This window comes from Taudactylus pleione, unplaced genomic scaffold, assembly GCF_031769625.1.
Source record: "Taudactylus pleione unplaced genomic scaffold, aTauple2 ptg000520l, whole genome shotgun sequence".
Taxonomy (NCBI): Eukaryota; Metazoa; Chordata; class Amphibia; order Anura; family Myobatrachidae; genus Taudactylus; species Taudactylus pleione.
This window is the reverse complement of record NW_028284922.1, coordinates 9248077-9265083: the sequence shown is the minus strand read 5'-3', so window position 1 is coordinate 9265083 and position 17007 is coordinate 9248077. Positions and strand designations below refer to the sequence as shown.

The window sequence follows — 17007 nt, the reverse complement described above, 5'->3', positions numbered from 1 at the left end:
CGCCTTTGTGTTTTGTTTTTTTTTGTTAATGCAATGCTAAATTTATATATTCCAAGGTAAAAGCTTGTACATTAACAAAGCACGCAATGCGTGTGGCTATAATAGCAGACGTAATTACGGAAGGGACGGAATGTCTTGTACTGCACACTCCTTTATATTTCCATATCTGTGACTTTACACAACTATAATAAATCCTGTGTGCTTCCGTGATCACTTGGGTTTTATAGACTATCTGCATCCGCCCATTACTTTGTAAATAAATTTAAATCTAAAAAAATAATCTCCAGCTAGATACTAAACTAAAGCCGCACATCCACCAGCAGATATTAATGAGTGATTGCACAATTACGACATCGTAACCGTACAGTCGCTCAGTAATCGTGCTCTATAATGTCGGAAACTACCAGTAATGCGCGCTCCCGCTAGTCATTTCCGACATCAATCATCGGCTGAAAATGCTGGTCAATCTGCTAATTAACTACAGATTGGCCATGTTCAGGGATGACGGAGGGTGCCTACACTGAATGACATATCGTTCAGTGTAGAGACTGCAGGGGATGGAGAACGACTGTACGATTACGATGTCGCAATCCTACTGTCTTTCCCTAGTCGCGTAGTGGATACGCGGCTTTAGAAATACCATAGATGTGTCAGACCAGTAGAAGGACATGAATGTTACACTGTTGTACGAGCCAAAATTATGTTATGCTATCAACCCCCCCCCCAGCACAAGTTTACCTGTCACCTACACAAAGAGGAGTCTGACCTGTTGTGAGCTGCATTAATATTTTGGGAAATAAATAACTATGTTTTTTTTTTTAATCCTATAACCCCCAATATGTGTCCTGCATATTACGGCAAACGTTCTGCTGTTTGAGTTACATTTTCCAAAAAGTGTTTTCTGATGAATCTTCACACTGAAGGGCATTAAGACTGTGGGTTTATTTAATCATCCACTCCAAGCCTTCCTGCTAGAGAGGTCACTTGCTGTGCTATATATACGGATCTACTATTTGGATTGATTACATACTACGTCCGCTCTCTGTGACTACATATGACTGGTATCATTCTGTCTACATAATGAGTGTGTGAGTATGCAGTGCAGGCCTTGACAAATTGTTGTAAAATCTAGGAGCCAGCTTAAAAGTTTAGGAGCCAGACCATCATCCACTACCAAAATATATGAAAACTTGTATAAACAATCACACGTGCCCCATCGATGCCTCTCGACCTCCCCACATGCCTTCAGACCACCACACATGTGTCTTCAGTGGTCATCAGATTCTGCCACGTGCCCATACCTGCCTCCAATCTATATTGTGCCACACCCTAGGGCCCAAATCCATATTATGCCACACTGTAGGAACAAATTCATACATATGTGGGATGATGAGTTATATAAGTACATATGATAAGACGTGTAACTTAGGGAGGGGTGGTGGGAGAGGCACACTTGGGAAGTTTCACCTGAGTGCTGAAGGAGCAAGGTGCATTAGTCTTATTAATTAAATTACAGTGAGGCAGTGCTGGGGGTAGGGAGGGGGTAAGGGTACATAGCAGCTGGGGCAGTACTGGGGGCAAGGAGGGAGTTAGAGACAGGAATTGCTGGGGGTAGTTAGTAAAGGTAGATAGTAGATGGGGCAGCACTAAGGGTAAGGAAGGGGTTAGGGGCAGGTAGTACTGGGCACAGTATTTACCTCCTTCCTGCTGAGAGCCGTCTCACACAGCATGAGCTGCAGCCTCTGCTTGTCCTTCCAGCTCCCTCCTGGCCCGGGCAGTGTCCACCTCCCCGGCTTCCAGTGTGTGGAAAGCTGGCTGAAAGAGTCGAGGGTGGAGTGCAGGCAGCTGGAGGAGCCCGGCACCAACAACATAATGGGGTAATAACGCTGCTGCTGCTGCAGCCGGGGGAGCCACAGGGTGGCCGGCAGGAAAGGAGTGCAGAGCCCGAGGAGGAGGATGCTGAGGCGCCACTGAAGAGCTGCTTGATTCAAATCGCAGAACGGTGCGCTGGCGCGGAGGGAGGGAGACACTGCAGGTGCATGGCAACAGGCTGAGGGGAAACTAGGGGCAGGGTATAACCCCCCCCCCCCCTATCGGCGGTGGCTATCCCCTGCACAACCACAATCCACGACCATGCATAGAAGCTCTTACAGGAGGTCTGTGCAGTTACCCCACCTCTCGAGCAACACGACCCTGGAGAGAATTTACTGCTAACACCCGCCCCGCGCAACAGAAGTCCACCCTTCTAGCATCGATTCCCCCCCCCCCGTGGCCATATCTATACCCTGCACAGCCCCAATCCGTGCCGTGCATACAAGTTCTTACCGGAGCTCTGTGCTGCCAGACGGGAAGAACTTGCACTCCTGTGAAATGGCGGCCCACGAACCTCCACTGGGGAACTGCTTCCTCGGATCCTCCCTTCCCGAAAAATCTGGTCGCCAGGCAACAAAATATAGTTGCCATGGCGACCTGGCCCCCGGGAGTTGTTGAGCCCTGATGCAGTAGAACTGTTGGATCTGAGCTATACTTTGCTGATTACATACAAGAGCCGTGTATGCTCACAGCATACACAGAACTCTATATACCACACTACAATTGCGTGCTGGCTCTCTACACACCAACAACAGAGCCTACACATTAGGATACCAGTATAGAACTTTAACGGAGGCAATTACAGCTTGTACAGCTTTTTTTATTACTTCCACTTATGGCTATTGTCCCAAGGATCGTGCCCTATTGATGCAAATCCATGCAGCGTTATTACACAGTGTCCATATACAAGACTGCATCTCACTGTGTTATATTAAGCTGAGATAAACTCTGCCTGTTGATAACTTATACGGAGCATATATTGCTGACAATAATACAGCCTGGAGATTATTGGGATACTTTCTGTGTGGATTTAAACTGGATATATTCCTCATATTACAAAGAACAAAAAGGCTTTTGAGGAACCAGTGCCAATTGCAATTGTTGCTATATTTCCCAGAATTGTCACATTCAGACAAGCTGAAGTGGATTTTATGTTTACAATTGATTCATGCTACACATTTCATTTAATTAGTGTAATTGAAGCTAATAATTCATTATTAGAAGGATTTATTCCTTCTGTTTTATTGTTTTTGTGTTGATGTTTATATTTTTATTTATATTTTCTATTAATTATAATAACTTTGAATTTTTTTTGTCCTTGTATATTGTTATTTGAATAAAAACATTTATGTGCAAACCAGACTTTTAGAATGGAACATTACCAATTGGACTAGCGCAATTCTATAATTTTTTTAATTTACATTGGAGGGTGAAGATCCCTCTTTTAGTTGCAGCTGTCTGTTTTTGGTTCTTTGTATATCAATAATTAGATATTGTGTTTAGGCGCCATCAGATTTGATCTTTTTGGTTTTTATATTACTGCAAATGTTCTGCTATTTAAGTTACATTTTCCAAAAAGTTTTTTTGCTTTGATAAGTACAGAGAGACAGAGTATCTCAGCAGTGCCTATCCTGACTTGTCATTAAACCGTGTTTGTGTGATCGTTTGTAGCCTCATCGGGTTTTACCACCCATCCAGGAAAAACAAGGCAGTGCCAGGGACAGTTTTATCAGAGAAGGCTGCCCATGTGCAATCTCCATGTATTCGCAATGTGACATATGTGCATGCACAGTAGACACTTACATAATCTCCATGAAAATGGTGCAGACGCTATTTTCCCAGTGGCAGCAAATTAAGTATGTTCAGTGGATGCATGGTGAGCGGTGTGGGCCCCCCTTGACTCGGGCCTGTAGGCATTGCATACTCTCCATGTAGGTCTAGTATACTGTAGATGGCAATGGTCGTGTGCATATATCTCCATATAGTCTACTACTAATTTGCTTCCTTTATTCTATCTGCTCTTCAATTTTTGTATATTAAGTGAACAGGAAAAAGTTGATGTTTGCCATAGAAACCACAGTCGTGCCCTTATATTAAGGCTGAATCTAAAAAAATGGAATTCTCCCTGTAGAGAACTCCCGAGGGGGGGGAGGGGGGCATGGTGTTTAAGGGGCTTAACCTCAAAAGCTATTGGAGGTACCAAGCTGAAATTTGGCATGGGTGGGTAGAACTGTTGCTCGGTGCTGCATGCCAAATTTCAGGGCAAAAACAAAAAAAATTAGGATTTGGGAGTAATCTGAAGTTCAAATTGTCAGTTTTTTCTGACACACTCAGTTAGGACCACTTTTTTGCTGTTCTCTAAAGGCGCACATCCACCAGCAGATATTAATGAGTGATTGCATCGCGACATCGTAATTGAACAATCGCTCAATAATCGTGCTCTATAATGTCAGAAACGACCAGCGATGCGCGCTCCCGCTAGTCGTTTCCAACATCAGTCATCGGCTGAACATGCTGGTCAATCTGCTGATAACGACAGATTGGGCATGTTCAGGGATGATGGAGGGTGTCTACATTGAACGACATATCGCTCAGTGTAGGCATTACAGGGGATAATTTAGACTCTGGGTTTGTTTCATTAGGTAACTATTATTCCACGGTAGGTGACTTTGGGGTAAACTAGAAAGTTACAGTTGTAAACTATTACCTCACAAATCCGCCATTATAGAGAGACGAAGTTTAAACTTGTTGTACAGCCTCAGTAGGTGCCTTCAGCAGGTGTACTCACCGTGGCTTCACTTGGGTGCACCAAGATTGCTGGCCAGTGCATGCGGTAGCGTCGGTGGGCTCTGGGAAAGGAAGCGGCCGGGGGAGGGGGGGGTAGCGGCCGGGACCTGGGGAATGTAGCGGGAGTTAGCGGGGCGGGCAGCAGGACCCGGAGGAGGTAGCAGCACACAGATGCAGGCTCAGATCAGGAAGATCCGTGATCCCTGCATCTGTGTATAAATAAACAAAAACACAGAAGCACGGCCGGGATCAGTGAGACCCGTCGGTGATTCTGTGTTTTAAAAAAAAAAAAAAAAATTTGGTAAAAAAATGGCATGGCTCCAAACCACAACCCCCCCCCCCCCCCTTTCAAAAATAAAACCCAACTTGCACTGGGCTTTGGAGACCCAGTACTGGTTGTGCTAAATACAGGGGACAAACGACATAGGGGTCCCCCTTATTAAGCAAAATCAGTGCCAGGCTTTTCAGAACCAGTCCTGGTTGCCAAAATACGGGGGACAAATGACGTAGGGGTCCCCTGTATTCAGCGCAACCAGAACTGAGCTCTGAGCTGGTTCTGGAAATACAGGGGAAAAAAATGTGAAGGGTTCCCCTGTATTATCCAGAATCAGCAGTGGACCCTTTCTAGTGGGGGGGGGGGGGTAATGCCACAGCCAGGGGAACCCACTCACCTGGCCGCTAGTCAGCCCAGGTTGGGGGGAGCTGGGGACCCCTACAATACAGGGGTCCCTCTCTCCAGGGCACCCCAGGCTGATAGCCCGGGGCTATCCCCGGCACCGCTGGCCAGATATGTAAAATGTGGTGCAAGTAAAGAGTTAAAAATATTGTCTTTTGCTGTGGAACTACAGATCCCAGCATGCCTCCCCCACATGCTGGTACTTGGAGAACCACAAGTACCAGCATGCGGAGCATTACAGGCCCACTGGTACCTGTAGTTCCCCAACAAAAGCAATATTAAAAAACCACAGAACACACACACCGTAGAAAGTAAAACTTTATTAAAACATACATGCACACACTATCTCACATACTCACCTATGTATCCCTGAAGCCAATCACGTCCACTTGTCCAAGTATATAATCCATAGGGTACCTGTAATAACCTCTCCTATGCGTGGATCAGGTCCTCTTCGTTCCAAAGTAGGCAATCCAGTGTCTTGGCAAAACAAAAAAACGCATTTCCCAAGCCACAGACATTAGTACTGTCCTCTAAGGACAGCACTACCCGAATGACGGCTCTGCCGCGTGATTTCAGTATTGAAATCCTGGTGCAGAGTGCTCATTGGCTGAGAGAGGCAAGCCTTCCGCTTCTCAGCCAATGAGCGTTTTTCACCATTGACTTCAGCGCCATTTTTGAAATTCAAAGATGGTGCTGCGAGCCAATCACGGCTCGCAATGTCATCACCCCGCCCCCTCATCTGGCTTATATAAGCTAGTGAAGGCAGTGACATTGCAATCTGATGGCGGAGGGGCAGCAGTGAAGACTTCCTAAGAAAGAAGACGCCGTGGAAGTCCTGGGGGAGGCGGCATCCATGCAAAAGAGCTTAAAGGCTGCTGCTCCCCAGGTGAAGGCGCCGAACAATAAAATATTAAAACAAACAGTGTCTGGTTTCTTTTTTTTTTTAATGCTTCTTTTACAGGGGTACTATAGAAACCAGCAGGCCCTTAATGCCCCGCTTGCTGGTTCTTGTGGTTCTCCAAGTACCAGTATGCGGGGGAGTCTTGCTGGGGCCTGTAGTGCTACTGCAAAAGACAATATTTTAACTTTATTTTGCACTACACTTTACATTATCAACCCGCCGCCCACCGGCCAGGGGTGCCAGGGATAGCCCCAGGCTATCAGCCTGGGATTCCCTGGAGAGGGGGATCCCTTTATTAGGGGTGTCCCCAGCTCCCCAGGGATCCCCGGCCTGGGCTGACTAGCGGTCAGGGTTGATGCTTCGGCTAGGGGGCCCGGTGAAATGGCTCCCCCTGTGTTGGTTCTAGATAATACAGGGGAACCCTATGCATTTGTTTTCCCCTGTATTTCCAGAACCAGGACTGGCTCAGAGCCCAGTGCTGGTTGCGCAGAATATGGGGGACCCCTATGTCATTTGTCCTCCATATTTTCGCAACCAGGATTGGTTCTGAATAGCCTAGTGCTGGTTGTGCTTAATACGGGGGACCCCTACGTCGTTTGTCCCTTGTATTTAGCACAACCAGTACTGGTTCTGCAAAGGCCAGTGCTGGTTGTTCTTTTGGGGCAGGGGCCACGCCGTATTTTTATTTTAACACTTTCATTTTTTTTTAAACATAGCAGTACAAACGGATCTCACTGATCCGTCCATGCATCTGTGTTTGTTTTTATCACACAGATGCAGGCAATCACGGATATCCCTGATCTGAGCCTGAATCTCTGCCGCCGCTGCCCGCTTCCCCCTCCCTCGTGTCCCGGCCGCAGCTAATGCCCGCTTCCTCCCCCCTGAGTCCCACCGCCTCTACCGCCCGCACTGGCCAGCCATCTTTGTGCACTCAAGTGAAGCCATAGTGAGTACACCTGCTTAAGGCACCAACTGAGGTTGAAACTTCCTATCTGTATAATGGTGCATTCGTGAGGTAATAGTTTAAAAACTGTAACTTTCTAATTTACCAGAAACCCAAAAGTACCTATTTATTTATTATTATTTATTACCAGTTATTTATATAGCGCACACAAATTCCGCAGAGTTTACAGAGAATATTTGGACATTCACATTAGTCCCTGCCCCAGTGGAGCTTACAATCTATATTCCCTATCATATGTGCACACACACATACAAACAAGGGTCAATTTTGTTGGGAGCCAAGTAACCTACCAGTACCTGGAGGAAACCCACGCAAGCACAGGGAGAATATACAAACTCCACACAACCGTAGTGGGAATCAAACCCGCAACCTCAGTGCTGTAAGGCAGTTATGCTAACCATTACACCGTCTGTGCTGCCCTACACCTACCCTCATTTGCATAGACTGCATGTGTGTATTCAAATGAGCATACAATTCTGTGAATTAGCAGCTCCACCATTTTGTGAGTGACAGCAATCTCACTCTGTGAGAGTGCTGAAACTGCAGTTAATCACAGGGTGTGATGGCATACCATATCTGTATTGCGCAAGGAACACGTTCATTAAGACGTCAGCCTTAATGATCAGAATTTCCATGCTTTTTTTTTTAGTTTGAGTGGCACAAATTCAGTAAGTTTTGTGAAATTTCAGATCATGTCTAAGAAGCCTTAATGGGACATGTGAAACCGTAAGGTTTTTTGTCTATAGAATATAGCTATTTATGTAGACATAATAAAACTTTTTTTTTTTAAATAAAGTTTTGGAAATCTAAAAGCCACCACAGAATCTCACTCTCTGCTGAGGCCAGCACAGGCTTTTACCCCTGAATCATGTTTGCATAAATATCCCTGGTTGTTAAAATTGTTGTATTTTCATTAAACACTTACTACTTTTCAAGTAAACACAGGAGAAGTTTCTTCATCTAAAATGATGGTCTTGTACCAGCTGGGCATAAGTAAATGCTTTTTTAAAACATACTGCACAATGTACAATACAGAGCATATACTCAATCATCGGTATAGTTTACATGCATTTTGTTTGTATAGTAAAAACATGAAACCTGAAAAAATCCCTATTAAGTTTTCATAGTGATAGTTTTTTTCTATATGACATCTGTTCCGTGCATTGAATAACTATCAGAACATCATAAGAAGCATAAAAAGTCATAGGTTGGTATGTACTTTTTATCCTACAACACTTTAAATTAATGATGATATTAAATCAGACTCTTAAAACCAAAGAAAAACAAAACTTACAACAGAAGTAAGATGCAAACAGTTTTTTTTAATACATTTTAAAGATATGTAAGTTGCAACCAGCCAGAAAAAAATACATTTATATTAAGACATAAAAGTATACTAAGTTACCATTGTTACCACACAACTCCACTATTACACTCTGCTTTTTCTTCCTGGATGTCCCAGAGCTTTCTTAAGCTGCATACACACACAACGATTTTGTTACCAATGATTTTATGAATGATTTTCTGTCAGATTTTTTAAAGTGTAGTGAACGATTTTTATGAACTACAAACGATTTTTGCATATTCCCTTAATGAAAATTGTTGAGTTGACAAGTCTGACTGAACTACAAACGTGAACGCGCATGAACGATTATCGTTCATCGTTTGACTCAGAAAGTGATATCGTTTAACGATAATCGTTCAAAAAATCGTTGTGTGTGTATGCAGCTTTAAACTTAAGACTGATCTGATCAACTATCCTCTCACATAACCACACATTTCACAATTTCAATCTATTGACAGCACAACTATCTTCTCTAGCCCCAAAGTGCGCTGTCTTGGAGTTATTCTTGATTCCTCTGATAAAGCTGAAATAATGTTCCTGTACTTACAATGCTGCTTTTTTTAATGAAATCTTTGCATTAAGAATAATTCGATTTGATCACACATTAATAATCTATAGTTTTAAATAACAGCAGGTAAAGAGCAAATATCAATATCTAATATACAAAATATATTTTAAGGTTAAATATATTTAATAAGTGATAATGATATGTAAGATAGAATATAATTTTTAAGGTTAGTAGAAGATTAACTAGAAAATGCATACTTTAGAAATAATTATATTCTAAACTTATAAGATAGCTGATGCTAACTTGTCACCAAGATATTATATAGTGAGGTAGATGAACCGGCACTCCAGTGTAGACAAAAAATGTTTCCTGGGTGCCCTCCCCAAGATGATATAATACAGTCTGGCAACAATGGGTGGCACTCCGGGTCTTGTTGGATGAAGAGAAACAGAAACGTTGGACTAACTGCGAGTGGTAGCTGTTGTATCTGACAAGACCCGGAGTGCCGCCCATTGTTGCTAGACTATATGTGTGTATATGTATGTATGTATATATATTTATGTATATAATATACATACATACTGTATATAAAGTACTGTGCAAAAGTTTTAGGCAGGTGTGGAAAAAAATGCTGCAAAGTAAGAATGCTTTCAAAAATAGAAGTGTGAATAGTTTATTTTATCAATTAACCACTTGCCTGGCATGGTCGTAATTTTCTGACCTCACCAGGCAGTTCTTTATCTGCTCTGGTTGCAAAATTTCGACTGGTCAGATAAACATGAGGGCGGCTGCAGGGAAAGAATCTTCCTGTAGCTGCTGCTCTCATAAGGACCGTCCTGTCCCTCTGCTTTCCTGCACCCTCTCCCCCTGTGTCTGCTGTGCTGCCGATCACTGCTGATCGGTCAGGTGTGAAAGAAGAATAAAATATATTTCTTAGCATTTATTTAAAAGTGGATTAAAATATAATTCTAAGTTATAATATGGCCACTGAGAAGAGGTCATTCGTATGATGCCCAGAAGCAACATAACATTTACCAGTGTCCTGAGTTTTCTCTCTGCAGGTGCAGGCCTGACCACAAATTGTAGAACATCTTGGCGACAGACCTTATCTAGATTTGTGTCGACTGACCAATTATTGAGAATGGGTTTTCCTAGACAATTAATGGTATTCATTCAACTAATGGAATTAGGAGTTTACAACTTTAATGTATAATATTTAAAAGGACAATGCAAAGTTTCTAAGTAGAAATTCTGCTAGCTGAGCTAGATATGTATTGATTTTAATGCAATCCTTTTTCCTCTCCTTCAAAGCAAATGTTCAGTACCTTTCTCAGTCCTGCCGTTTCCATCTCAGAAATATTTCTAGGATCAGACCCTTTCTCAACCTGGAGGCCCTCATCCACTCACTCGTCATCTCTATATTAGACAACCCCTGTCTGTCTGCCCCTCCCCTTTAGAATGTGAGCTCTCACGAACAGAGCCCTCTACCCTCATGTGCTTCTGTCCCTTACTTATATTATCATATACTTCCTACAACGGCACCTAACCTTTGGTTGCTGCTGCCCTGCTGCTAATTTCAGTGTTAAGGTGCGTGTAGACGGTACGACGGGGACGAACAGATAACGATCAACGATCGTTATCTGATCGTCCTGTATGTGCTGGATCGAGCATCCAGCACATGCAGCAGACCCCCCGCTACTATAACGATCGCGGGTCCCTATAGTAAACAGGCTAATCTGGTCGATATCGACCAGGTCTACCTGCTTGAACAGACGATTGTAGTTCGTCGTCAACGACCATACGTGGATGCGCATCGTCCATCGTATGGTCGTTAGCAGGGGTGAGAACCTGTCAGATTTTAACTATAACGATAGGTTATCGTACCGTGTGTACGGGCCATTATGATTGCGGATGCAGCAAGATCTATAAACCATGTCCTTGTCCTGCATTGTTTGTACTGTAAGTCACTGTTTTCTTGTTTTGCTCATGTGTAAGGTGCAGGGGAACCCTTGTGTTCCCATAAAAATAAAGGATAATAATCAGGCCCTATTACACGTATAATTTCCATATGATATTATGAATACAATTGCCCTATATTAGTAAAGGTGCACCCTGCATGATTATAATTTTCTGCCACCACCCATTACTCTATTTTTGGTTGGGCTGCGTAACGTTCCCATCAGTATTTCTTCACAAACCCCTTCCTACCCGAAGTACAAATGAACCCAGCACTGTTGTAAATATGCCACATACTGTAGCTAGATTACATCACATAATGGTACTGTATGTGCATGAAGTTTAGTTCAGGCACATAAACTGATATTCCTTATTATACAAATTTTATACCAGGACATTCATGCCCTTTGGTGCCAAGGTGCCAAGCTCCTGAATCCAGTATTGCTCCCTCTCCAACAGATTTTTCACATCTGCCACCTGTTCAATTACCACCAGCGCTACATCATGAACAGAATGCTCGGGCAAGTTGAAATGCTTGGAAACAGACAAGTCCTTATTACAGTTTATTGTAGACAGGTGGTCAATGAATCTCCTTCGTACAGTGTTGGATGTTTGTCCCACGTATTGCTGCCTGCATTTCTTGCATGTGATCAGATAGATGATGTTTTTTGAGATGCAGCTCAAACTTTCTTTTAATTTGAACTCCGTGTTTTTGCTGCTGCTGGTAAATGTGGTGGTGCTTTCAATGTAAGCGCATACAGTACACGTTAATACTCCACAGAATGTGCAGCCAGGTCGTGAGTCACGAATGGAAGCCAATGGGATGCATGAACGGACCATGAACTTTGCCAGGTTGGCAGGCCATCTGCGATTAAACACACACATATTGGAGTTCAAAACAATAAATTATATATTTATACATGTAACCAATTAACGCAAGGGTACGCAACATATGGCGTTCCAGCTGCTGTGGAACTACACATCCCATCATGCACTGCCACGGTTTTGCTATTAGGGGGACATGTAAGACTGTGGCAGGGTTTGCTGGGATGTGTAGTTCCAAAGCTGCATGTTATATACCCCTGAACTAGAGACATGCTAATGTTGACACAGGCAATTTAAAATGAAATGGCAAAAAGACATTCACTAATACAGGCCAACACATTGCTAGATATCTGAAGAGGTTTGGTATATTTAGTTATAATCTGCATAGAAATTATACTGAAATTTACTGGATCTTATTCGTTTTCCTAGAGAATTGGTACAGACTGATAAACAGGGGACCTCAGACGGATATTAGCTGATCTGCACAAGGTGGTTTATTGCCACTGGGGTGGGGGGAGGTTACTATTAACACCTGAATTTTTGCCACTGGGAGTGGGGACTTCAATAGGGACTCACAGACACTAATGTGGTGGGGGCAAAATTACTGGGGGATCTATCACTATTGGGGGGTTGGGGATTAAAGTCACTGGGGGATCTATCGCTACTTGGGAATCTATCGCCTTTGGAGGGGATTAAGGTTAATGTTTCAATAGGGAGCTATGGATACTGGGGGGTACTAGTTCTCCCCAGGTGTTCTTTTTGCTAAAATATTTAAACATACTTTTAAAAATATATTTTTTGCTTCATTAAATAAAATAAAAAACCTACAATATTTTATGTAATATTTTTTTTAAACAGAATTGCCAGTTAAGTGGTTAAGTAAGAAGCAAGATCTTGGGCTCAGATAGTAGTCTGTGGCTTTGGTGTGTGAGAGAAATTCAAAATGTATTAAAAAGACGTATGGGGTTAGAACAATCAAATGATTTCTAATGGTGCCAAGTATAAGAAGGTATCAGCAGCTGTGAAAAAATAAATCTGTTAATCTCATACTTGCCCGGAACATCTGGGAGACTCCCGAATCTCTGTTGGCTGTCCCGGACAGTTGGAACAGTGGGCAAGTCTTCAGTACGTTACCTGCTGCTGCCTAGAATGGGCATCACAAGTACTTTTTCCATCCAATTGCAGGTTTCTAAAGGTTGCCAGCCATTGGATAAATCTTTCCTATGCCCATCCGATGGCTGACTTTTTCAGCTGTGGACACCCGGAAGTGGTGTCCGCAACTTAGCTAATATGCGCATGCACAAAGCTCTGACTGCTTCTGCATGGTTATGCCATCTATTAGTTTGGATGCGATGGCTAGTAGCCACCACATTGTGTGAGTTGATGTCAGAAGCCCGGTAACCATGTGATGCCGGCTTCTGATGTCCATCTCTACTGCTGTTCACTTCCCGAGTGAAGTGGACAGTCTGGGAGTCTTGATGAATCACATGATTGTGGCCCATTCCTAATTTACAATGCCGGTAATGGAGGCACTGTATAGCAAGGGGCGGGACCACACTGATGCAAGTGTGACATAATCCCCCTGCACTGCCCACTTGACTGCACCAGGTGGGGGAGCTGAAAGTTGGTAATTATGGATAATCCCCTAGAAATATTTTTTGATATCAATATAAACAATAGAAAAAACTAGAATCAAAACAAATGCACTCACAAGTATCACAAAACAACAATTTCACTCCGGGGGACACTGCTACTGTGGGTATAGAGTTTGGGTACTGGAGCAGGCACTTAAAGGGTTAAACTTAAATGAACAGAAGCTCCTTCCCTCTATAACATGCCTTGGAGAATAGACAATATTTTTTCTGGGTGCTGTGCAGTTTATTATAAATTTTAATCATTCCTATATTTAGGGGGGTATTCAATTATCCTGTAGTTGCGGGATTTATAAGATTTTGAGCTCTGGGAGATTTTTTTTTTGAGCATCTCCAGAGCACGACTAATTTTTCCGAAAATCCATATTTTTTGAAAAAATGGTCGTGAAATGCTCTGGGACCCCGACGGCACCCCTCCTAATTACTAATTAAGCAATTGGAAGTTGCCAATTAGCTTAATTAGTCACTAAATACTCACCTTCCGAAGCGGTGTCTTCCTCGAGCGTTGGGACCCGGTCTCCTGCAGCAGCGGTGTGTGACCCCCCCGTGTGTGTGAGCCCCCCCCCAGGAGGAAGCTGAAGGAAGAACTACATCTCCTAGCAGCCACATCCCCTTCAAGCAGCGCCCTGGCTTCCCAGCAGCCCCCTCCCCAGTGCAAAAATGGAGAGGCGGTGACTGGGAGCCGTGGAGACCACCGGACCGTAAGTAGGGTTTTTTCCCCTTCCACTGCTAGGCTAGGCTTATGACCGCAGCTGTTGCTGAGCTTATCAGAGTGGTGGCATGACAGTCTGAGATAAGTGACATTGCCCCACCTCCATCCCAGGACGTAGCAACAGTGACTGTTCCTCCTGTTTCTCAACAAGAGAAGGCAGCGGGATAGAACATCCTGGGAGATTCCACCAAAAGTGGATGCTCCCATTGCACATTTGACCAAATCCACGGCCATTTATGACTAATACGGCAACCTTAAAGTATAGCGCTGACAGAAAATGTGAGGTTATTCTAAGGTCTATTTATTTGCTTGCAGGTTTCTCCCTATGTCTGGAGCTGGCTGCGGCTTGGGTGAACAAGTCAATTGAATGAGATCTGACCAGTTAATAAAATCTTCAGTCTAATACACTAAAAGCTGGCCCTCCTTTCTTTGGTGTATCAAATCAAAAGGAGCGTTTCAGTATATTGGAGACTCAAGCTGGGTACACATTTAACGATGTGTACCCAGCCAACCTGTCGTGCGTCAGGACCCGATGTCGGGAGCGATATCATGACGGCTGGGCCATGCTGCATTCGGCAGCATGGCCCTCACTGACGATGTCACCTGTCGGACCTGCATGCAGGTCCGAAGAGCGATGTCGCTGATGATGCGCTGGAGTGCGCATAGTCAGTGATATTCAGTTTACACACTAGACGATGTTGCTGACATGTCGTCCGATCGGAAAACATATCATCTAGTGTGTATTGGCCATTACTGTTAGACTCAACTTCTCTTTACTGGATTTCAGCCTTGGCTAGTTCTGCCAGAAGAACTCTGTGGCTTAGCTCTTGGGATGAGGAACCTGAATCCAAGTGAACATAAGAGGCAGTCCCTTCGATTAGACACTCTCTCTTGGTCCTGAGTTGGAGCTCATTATTTACCAAGTAAGAGCTCTTATCTTCCAGTCTCAGCTCCTTTGCCTATTGGATCAGTGGGTCTGAGGTTTTCTACGCAGAGGCTACATTGTGGAGCTGGTGGGCCTCCCTCCCAGCTGTTTTTTTGCCACTTCCCTTTTGGTTAGGAGGCATGCTTTGAATAATTTGATCAACTCTCTCTTAAATTCAGGGGTGATAATCCCTGTTCCCCAGGATCAGAAGGGGTTGGGGTTTCACTCAAACTTGTTTCTGGTACAAAAAAAAAATCTCTCATTTCAGAGAATCCTGAAATTAACAGATTTGAATATTAATTTGTTCGAGAAAAGATTCAAAAGGGGTCCATCTGTTCGGTCATAGCCTCCATGGAATGAAAGGAGTTTTTTTCGTTATATATAGGATGTTTATCAATACACCCCGAATCTTGGATCATCATCAGGCATTACTCAGATTTGCAGTTGGAAAGCTTTAGCTACAGTTCCGGGGTCTGCTGTTTGGTCTCTCCATGACTCCTCAAGTATATACCAAGATCATGACCTTCATGATTCCCATTTAGACAACCTGCACCTTCATCAACATTTGAGAGTAGCAGTTTCTACGATTGAAGAGCAAGGTTGGGTAATACATTTTCCTAAGTCCAATCTTGTGCCGGCCCAGAAAATGATTTGTCTGTGCCTTCTGTTTAACACCAGGTGTCAGAAAATATTTCTCCCAGAGACCAAGATTATGGCCTGGTAGTTTCAGGTCAAGGTTCTGTTGAGGAAGTGACAGGTGTGCACTCTTCACTGCATGCAGTTGTAGGGGGAAATGGTAGCCTCCGCTGAGGAAGTTCCTTTTGCTCATTTGCATTCGAGGACTCTTCAGTCACAGATTCTGGGTTGTTGGTCCAGATCCAGTTATCGACTGGACAGACAGATATTTTAGTTGCCGGCTCAGACCCGCCTGTCTCTACTGTCGTGGCTTCACATGCCCAGCCTATGCAAAGTGTGCCCATTCTGTCTGTGAATGCTCACTGTCAACAACAGATGCTATTACCTTGGGTTTTCAATTTCAGGGAAAGTGGACCAAGAAAGAGTCCTCCCTTCCCATGAATGTTTTAGACCTGCAGGTGGTCATGAATGCTCTAGTCTAGGCTCAATCAGTTCTGATAGACTTGTGCATGTCTAGTTGGAAAATGCCACGGTGGTTGCCTACATAAACTGTCATGGTGGAACACAAAGTCACATGGCCATGAGAGACGCATCTTGCACCATGACATGGGCAGGGAAATTGTCCTAATAATTTCAGCATTCTTCATCAATGGTGTGGACAACTGGGAAGCAGAATTTCTCATTCATCACTCTATTCATCCGGGGAAGTGAAAGTTATATCAGGAGACTTTTGACTGGATTTTTAGATGATGGGGATGTTCGGAGATAGATGGCCTCTCATCTGAACAAAATAACTGGCCAGGTATGGCGCCCAATCCAAACACCTGCAGGCAATTTTGGTGGGTACATATTTTCCGCAAATCTCCATCCTTCCACGGGTACTCAAATGGATAAGAAAGAGAAGGCTCATGTTATCCTGATCTCCCCGGACTAGTCCAGGAGGGCCTGGTATGCGGACCTCAAAGCAATGTTTTTAGAGCCCCCTTTGCTAGTTCCTCGAAGAAAAAGACCTTCTTAGCCAAGGCTATTTCCCTACCACCATGTGAGTCGCTTGGCTTTAACGGCATGGAACTTGAAACCAAGATCCTGAAGGCTAGAGGACTCCAGTGCAGTAATCCAGACCAATTTAGAGCAAATAATTTGGCAACTGCAAAAAGTTATCACAAGTATAGAAGACGTATATTACTTGGTGTGAGAAGGTGTTTCCACTTCCCAGTTCATCTTTTCTCTCCTTTCTTTCCTGTA

At 43.7% G+C, this 17007-nt stretch overlaps 1 protein-coding gene across 1 annotated transcript in view; it reads right to left on the bottom strand.

The window, feature by feature from the left end:
- Positions 1-8505: 8505 nt before the first annotated feature.
- The window catches only part of LOC148501334 (uncharacterized), a 131804-nt gene continuing 123302 nt past the window's right edge, over positions 8506-17007 (bottom strand). Inside the window, 1 exon segment of the mRNA XM_088450672.1 lies at positions 8506-11877. Within this exon segment, the coding sequence (XP_088306798.1) occupies positions 11397-11877 (481 nt within the window). The 3' untranslated portion in view covers positions 8506-11396.